We start from the raw sequence: 7,616 nt of genomic DNA, 5'->3' as shown, positions 1-7,616 counted from the left end.
GTGTGTGTGTGTGTGTGTGTGTGTGTGTGTGTGTGTTTGCACACTCATGTCTGCTCACCATAGGGGACGGTGGAGGTGGTGGGCTGGAGGGTCCGGGCGCTGTCATCACTCACTGACCAGATCATGTAGCTGCCATCACTGTGGGAGCTCACAAGGATGCTGCCACTGCGCTCCCACGCAAGGCTCTCCAGCTGCTGCAGGGGTGGAGAGAGAAGAGCTAGTCCACTTGGGGCAAGTGGAAGAGGGCGCTAGCGTGTTTTCACAGGATTAAATCTGACAGCAGGTGGAGAATCTATCTGGGCCAAAGGGATGGAAGGGCTCCATCACATGACCTCCCAGGCTGGTCTCTTTGTTCTTAGAACCAGAGTAACAGATTTTGGAGCTGGGGAAGTACCTCAAGATAGCCCCTTGCCTTTAGGAAGTTAAGCTGCTATGGTGCCTATTTTACAGATGAGATGACCATAGACCAGAACAATTAAGTGATACACCTGTGGTCATTTAGCTGGTGAATAGAAGGGATCTCAGGCATTCTCTGCTTGAAAAATCACACAGAGTACCAGGAGACCACCCTCCAGGGTAAACTATAGGGCTTAGGAACATACCCAGCCCCCGACTGTCCCCCTGGCACAGCAGGTACTGAGAGGTGTCCTCCAGCATACCTGATTTCCCAAGAAAAGGTGGTCAATGTGCCTTGTGCTCTGGTCCCAGATGACAACCAGGCCCCGGCTATAGCCAATGAGAATCTTGGAGGGGTCCTGAGGATGTTCCTGTAGGGATTCCACTGGCCCAAGGGCCTTCCCACACCTGTAATCATCAGGCACACTACAAAGAGAAACATAACGTAGTTAGACATAATACAGAACTTCCTGCACAGAAGATAATGGAATGAACCCCCAGGGGAAGTTTCTCCCTCCTTATTGTCTTTGCTGTTGTTGAGCTGTTTCAGTCATGATCTCTTCTGGGGTCTTCTTGGCCAGGGTACTAGAATAGTTTGCCATCTCCTACTCTAGCCCATTTTATAGATGAGGGAACTGAGGCAAAAAGGGTTAAGTGACTTGCCCAAGGTCACACAAGCTAGTAAGTGTCTAAGGCTGGATTTGAACTTGGGAAGATGAATCTTCCTGATTCTAAACTCAGTGCTCTATCCACTGCATCACCTAGCTGCGCTTACTGTCCTCAAGAAGCCCTGAAATGGTTTAGGGGCGATCTTATCTGCAGAAGATAAGTGCTGACCTAGATGACCCGGGCATACCCCTAGCCTGCAGAGAACATCGGAAGTGAGGATGGGATCCATTCTAAATCCTTCTAAATCTCTGGCTCAGACCCAAATTAGTATTTATCAGGATTATTATTCCTTTCCCTTTAAAAAAACACTTCATACTTTTCAAAACCCATTCCTATCCACCATTTCCTAGAATCTATTCTACAACTAGAAGGAAACTTGAAGAAAATCGGATCCAATCCCCTCATTTTACAGATGAAGAAAACTGTCCAAGGTCATTACAGCAGTTTTAATGGCAGCATTGGAATTCAACCCCAATGCCTCTCTCTGACTTCAAATCTACTATATTTACAGGGGTAAGGAACCTGCAGCCTCAATGGATCTTCAAAACATGCCTAACAAGGAGTGCAAAGAAGGGTTATGACATCCATCTGAGATGAGGACATAGACCCCAGAGGCTGAAATGGGCCCCAAGTCACACAGCTGATTAGCAGGGCCAGGATGAGAATCCAGTCTTTGGACTAAGCCCTTTCACTATGGTTTTACTCTAGGTAGGAGTGGATGCTCCTACCAGCAAAAGGCAGGCTTCTTCACTTCCAGGGCTAGATAGGACTAGAGACTTGAGGGCTCCTTGCCCACGCACGCCCCAAACAGCATAGCAGTTCCCCAACTGGGGCATCTAACCGGGACAAGAAAATTGTCTTCCCACATGAACAGATGAGAGGCTGTGAATAGGATGACATGTGATCAGTAGGGCATCTATGAGCCCTTGTTGAGGTCTGAAGATGATGGCCCCTTTGGGCCACTATTCACTTCAAGCCTCAATTGTAACATATTCACCTTGGCTTATAAGAGCCAGCCTTCAAGGCAGAAAGAAATGGGTTTAATTCCTGCTTCTTGACACATACCGCCTACGTGACTCTTGGCAAATTATGTGATCTCTTACTACCACACGCACAACTTTATATAGTTGAGATCAGGTTAAATCTACAGTGGCTAAGGAACTTTTCTCACCTAGAATTCCCTATACTAATGAATGAAACTGCAGGACAAGTAAAATAATAATAACAAATCTAAATAAATAAATAAATAAAGAAATATATCCATGCCATAGAGAGTGGAATTTTTTGGCATTAAAAAATATGTGTGCCATATTAAAACCTTGATAAGGCGAGCTATGAATTAGTCCCATCATTCTGGAAAAGAAGCTAGAAAAAAGCGACTAAAATGTCCATAACCCCTGGTGTAGAAGTTCTGATGCTAGGCACACATCCCAAGGAAGTTGACGAAATGAACCAAAATATTTATAGCTATGCCTTTTGCAGTTTCAAAGAACTGAAAACAACTGAAAAGGGGGACAACCCACTGATAGGGAACTGGCTAGATAAGTTTGGGATGCCTGGATGCAATGGAATGTAACAGAAAAGTGTGGAAAGACTTACATGGACAGATGCAAAGTGAAGCAAGCAGAACCAGGAAAACTATAGGTAATGACAACAACATAAATGAAAAGAACAAAACAACTGAAACTGAGTCCTGTGAAATTATAATGATTGAGCTTCACCTCAAAGAAGAGGTATGAGGAGGCAACTCCCTACCTTCTTTGCAGAGGCAGGGGAGACTAAGGGTGTGGAACATTCCAAATAATAGCAAACTTGTTTTGATGTGTTGGTTAGTTTCTTTGAACTGTTTTTTTCTTCTCTTTTTTATTTTTTGTTCCAAAAGATAGCTCTCCCATGTAGGTGACACAAAAATAAATAACAAAAATTTTTTAAAAAAAATACATGCACTTAGAAACACAAAAGATGCGTGATTCTGACAGCACGGGGAACTCTCCTCATTGATTCATATGGCAACCCATTTGGGACTGAAAAGATAAGTCCCAAGGAAGTGTCCAAAGCACAAAGAAGTTAATTGACTAGCCCAGAGTACATCGTGTCAGACGTAGAATGGAACCCAAGTCCATAGTGCTTCTATTAATTTAGAAAGCCACATTAAAAAGTGTCCCTTATTGAACTCCTTCCATCCCTTTGTTGAACCCTAGGTAGCACAACACTATTCATGAAATCTGCTATCTACTCTTTAGCTTCTGTCCTGAATGTGTAATTGCCTATATAATAAAAACCACAGTGCATCCTGAAGATGCCCCATTCAGATTTACACCAGCTCTAAGGGGTTGTCCGGGTGAGCCTTCAGCAACAGCAACGAGGCACTTAATCTACCAAGCTTTTTTACGCCACCCCACTCCTCCTCCAGTCATCTGCAGATTAAACACGTTTTCAAACCACTGAATTAAAATATTCTTTTTTCCTCTCAGCTCAAGGGATCGAGGGGTGTGTGCAGGGGGGACATAAACACAAATGACAGTGTTCCTCCCCTCGACCCCTCCATTCAGCCCAAGAAGCCCCTCACCTCTGCAGGACCTCATCCTGGTAGAGGGTCTGGTCTTCTAGCAAGGCAAGGCTGGTGGGATTCAGGAAGTAGATGCCACCTCCTTCCGTGCCCAAGCAGGCCATGGTGCAGGCTGACTTCAGCAAGATCACCGTCACCCGGGTGATGCTGGGAGGGGAGCTGCCCAGAGAATTGAAGGAAAAAGGCAGGTGAGCAGCCACACCATTGTCAGAGGCAGGAGTTAAAGGAGGCTAGGAGAAGACCACCAGTCCAGAGAGGGCAGAAAGGCCCACAAGCGTTCAGGCTCAGCCACAAACCCCAAATTCAACCCAGAAACTCCGACTCCACCCCAGGGCAAAGAGCTGCCAGTGAGGGCTTTGCCCTTTGGAGGATCAGGAAAAGGTTCAGAGGGGATTCAGGAAAGGGTTCGGATGGGATGCAGACCTCATCATTATTATTATTATTTTTTATTATTATCTATCAGGCAGTACTCTCTGACTTGAAAGGGCTGGCTAGTTATTAATTACTGTGCTGAAACCTGCAAGGGGAAGAAGAATTATGGGGAGGAGAGAGGAGCTCTGAGGTACATAATTATCACCTGAAATTACTCATCGCAATTAGTCATTAAGAATCTATGTACAGTTTTATAAAAATAGTCTCTGAGGGAACAGACTCCCCAGTCCCTCCTCCTTTGGCCTGATCAAAGGAAGACGCTGGCACAGTGAAAAGAGCTGGATCTGGAGTAAAGGACCTGGGTTCAAACTCTGGTTTTGCCTGGTATGAGAAGCATGACCCCAAGCGAGTCACTTATAACTTCGCTGGGCCTCAGTTTTCTTCACTATAAAACGAGGCCATTGGGTTGGACGGCCTTAAAGGTCCTGTCCAGCTCTAAATCTATGCTCCTATGATACAAAAGGAGAATGAAGGAGGATAGAAGAGGACAAGGAGAAGTCTCTTCTGGATTACACAGGAGAGGGGCAGAGGAGCTTCAACATCTATAGATAATGGATGATTGGGGAAGCCATGGACTACAGAGGTCCTTGGAGCTGATGCTCCCATACTGTCTTTTTTTTTGTTGTTGTTGCTTTTTGGTGAGGCAATTGGGGTTGAGTGATTTGCCCAGGGTCACACAACTAGTAAGTGTTAAGTGTCTGAGGCTGGATTTGAACTCAGGTCCTCCTGACTCCAAGGCCAGAGCTCTATTCACTGTGCCATCTAGCTGCCACTCCCATACTGTCTTTAGCCAATAACAAAGATCAAACTATTTTGAAGTAATAACAACTCACATGTATTGAGGCTTTTAAGGCTAACAAAGCATTTTTTCTTTACAACTACCCTGAGGGGGAGGGTTGCCATGCAGGTGTGGGGGAGAATAGACCGTATTATGCCCATTTTGCTGACTAAACTTAGGCACAGAGAAATTAAGCGGCATCTAATTTGCAAGGTGAGTAGCAAATGAATTAACATATGTAATGCATTTTGAAAACCTGAAAGCACTATGTAAATGCTAGCTATTAAGTGATACAGCCAAGGTTACAAAGTTACTAATGTGATTAGAACCCAGGTCTTTTGAATCCAAATCCAGTATTCTTTCAACTGTGCTATGTAGCCTCTTTCTAGAACTTCTTTCAGAGTGGGGGGGGGAATCACATTTTCCTTCATGACTGACTCTTTCTGCCTTGTTTTCTCAGGCTCATCCATTTGACAGAAAGGCTGGCCAGGGGGCTTGGAGACAAAGGGAGAGCTCCGGGAGACGGAAGCAAAGGGAGGAGGGCCAACAAACCAGCTACACGTCTGCCCAAGTGAGACTCAGCCACTCTAGCGGGCCACAGATGTCTGGATTTCTCCTCTAGTGACTACAAGTCTCCTTTCCAGTTCCCACACTGAAAATAAGCTTCTCCTTGGCCTCTGCTAATCCTAGAGATCCCTCTTTGAATCATTCTGAAATGCTCATTTCCACACCATGGACTTTTACAGAGCAAAGGGTCAAATAGAATAAATTCCCAAATGATGGAGGTAGTGAGATGTGTTCTCGTGTGTTCTCTCTCTCTCTCTCACACACACACACACACACACACACACACACACACACACTTGCTGCTACTATTACTTTCTATAGGAACCTCTTCCCCATTTCCCTCCCCGGCTTCTGGAAGGCTACTTTGACCCTTAGGTGAAGTGTGCCCTGTCACCCATAGTACAGATGTGAAGTTCTTGCCATTATTTCAGGTTTTGGTAGCATCCATCCAGCTCTAACCTGATAGCCTATGGCTATTTCATTCCAGTATTTTACATGCCTGCAGGCCAAAGAAAGGGGACTCCTGGAGACTACAACCCCTTGAACCCTCTATGTGCTAGGATACATACAAGAAGGATCTGTGGTTTAGCCAGAATGGCAAAAGGAACCATTCCACCAAGGCAACCACCTTAGTAGGCAAATACTAGGGAGCTGTCTGAAAAAAAGAGAGATTAAATGACTTGCCTAAGGTAACAAGGTATGTGAGGATCTGAATCCAGGTCTTCCAGACTCTAAACTCTACCCCTTATGCCACACTCCCCCTAGTGGGTGTTCAATAATAAACACTTGAGGCTTGATATATAGCTATGAGCACTCCCACTCAACTAGTGCCATTTTTTCCCTAGGGCCTACGCTGGGGTATAAGACCCAAGCACTGTTTCAGGTGAGGTCTCTCTCACCCATCGGTAAATAGTTTCTTAAATAGAATCCAGAAGCTGGTAGGGAGAGAGGGCCAAAATCTATGTATCCTTCATGGTCCTATGGAGTACCTTAGCTCCTTAGTGGAGCCTAAAGCCTTAGCAGGATGAAGCAGGGCATTTCATGCCCCTGTTAGCCTGCTGTCCCCTTCTATTATTAGCAGCAGGAGAAGCCTTCCCTTCGAGCAAGAAAAGTCAGAAACTGGTCAGCAAGAGTGATACGAACCTCATGTGTCATCATTCATTTAGATGGCCCAGACAGCCTAGTGGGAGTGGGAGGATGGGGGAGGGGAGAGTCAAAGCCCTTTCCTAGGAAAGGAACTCTTGTCTACCTAATAGATGACCTTTTTCTTTAGGCCTGGAAAGGGGGTGGGGGTGGGAAGCAAAGATTCAAGAAAAAAAGTCCTTTGAAAGGAGGAACTTTTTCATTAGCAAAAATCGTCATTCATGGAAAGAACCCACACAAATCCCTTCGACACTGAGGAAGGAGTGTATCAAAGCTGTCTCAGATTCTCATAGGAAGGCTGATGAAAGGAATTTGCATTTCTTGCTTTGGGATGAAAGCAAGATGGGAAGCTTTTGGAATGGACCTAGTAGTAACTGGAATCCAGACTATTTCCCCTCCCAGAGAAGGGGCTGCCAGGATCTCCACTCCAAGGTCTATCTCTGGGAAGAGCTCTTTGACACATACCAGGATCCTGATCAGGGAAACATAGAGTAGAAGGTGGGTCTACAAACCACATATCCATCACTCTGACCTTCAATGGATCCCTGTTCCCCAGCCCAGCTAATCTAGACTTCATGTCCTAGTTTTCAAGGTCCTTTACATTCTGGCCTCATCCTACAGGTTTATATAAAGGGATATGCTGGAGTCAGATCAGACTAGCTCTCATATGAGCACTGTGCCTTGGAAATCAGCAAATGCTACAAATTAGCGCTCATTTTGTTGACTGCCTAGACTTAAGAAAGTGTTGATTAGACTTAAAAGATAGATTAGACTTAAAAGTGTGTTGTGCATACATTTTTTTTTTCTTGGACGGACAGTTATTAAACATTTACCAGCACAACCTTGTCTATATTAATTAGCCTTATATTTATGCTATATATCTGTGTGTATATACATATATGTGTGTATATGCACATATATGTGTGAATATATATATTTTTTATACGTGCTTGTTATCTACTCCATTAGAATGTAAGCTTAGTAGGGATTGCTTCATTCTTGTATCCTGGGCATCTAGCATCCCTGGTACATAGTAGGCACTTTAAAAGAGCTTGTTGATTG

At 44.7% G+C, this 7,616-nt stretch overlaps 1 protein-coding gene across 3 annotated transcripts in view; it reads right to left on the bottom strand.

Moving 5' to 3' along the window:
• Positions 1-7,616, bottom strand: part of LLGL1 (LLGL scribble cell polarity complex component 1) — a 99,836-nt gene that overhangs the window by 40,494 nt on the left and 51,726 nt on the right. For 2 of the 3 annotated variants that reach the window (XM_027874482.1, XM_027874483.1), the window contains exons 5-7: positions 3,635-3,793; positions 660-822; positions 59-194 (exon numbers count right to left, since the gene is read on the bottom strand). In XM_027874482.1, coding sequence (XP_027730283.1) covers positions 59-194; positions 660-822; positions 3,635-3,793 — 458 coding nt within the window. The remainder of the gene's footprint in view (positions 1-58; positions 195-659; positions 823-3,634; positions 3,794-7,616) is intronic. The other variant, XM_027874484.1, reaches the window with a different exon arrangement.

This window comes from Vombatus ursinus, unplaced genomic scaffold (genome assembly GCF_900497805.2).
Source record: "Vombatus ursinus unplaced genomic scaffold, bare-nosed wombat genome assembly UNPS02014807.1, whole genome shotgun sequence".
Classification (NCBI taxonomy): domain Eukaryota; kingdom Metazoa; phylum Chordata; class Mammalia; order Diprotodontia; family Vombatidae; genus Vombatus; species Vombatus ursinus.
The sequence above is the reverse complement of the archived record's forward strand: the minus strand, read 5'-3'. Positions and strand labels throughout refer to the sequence as shown.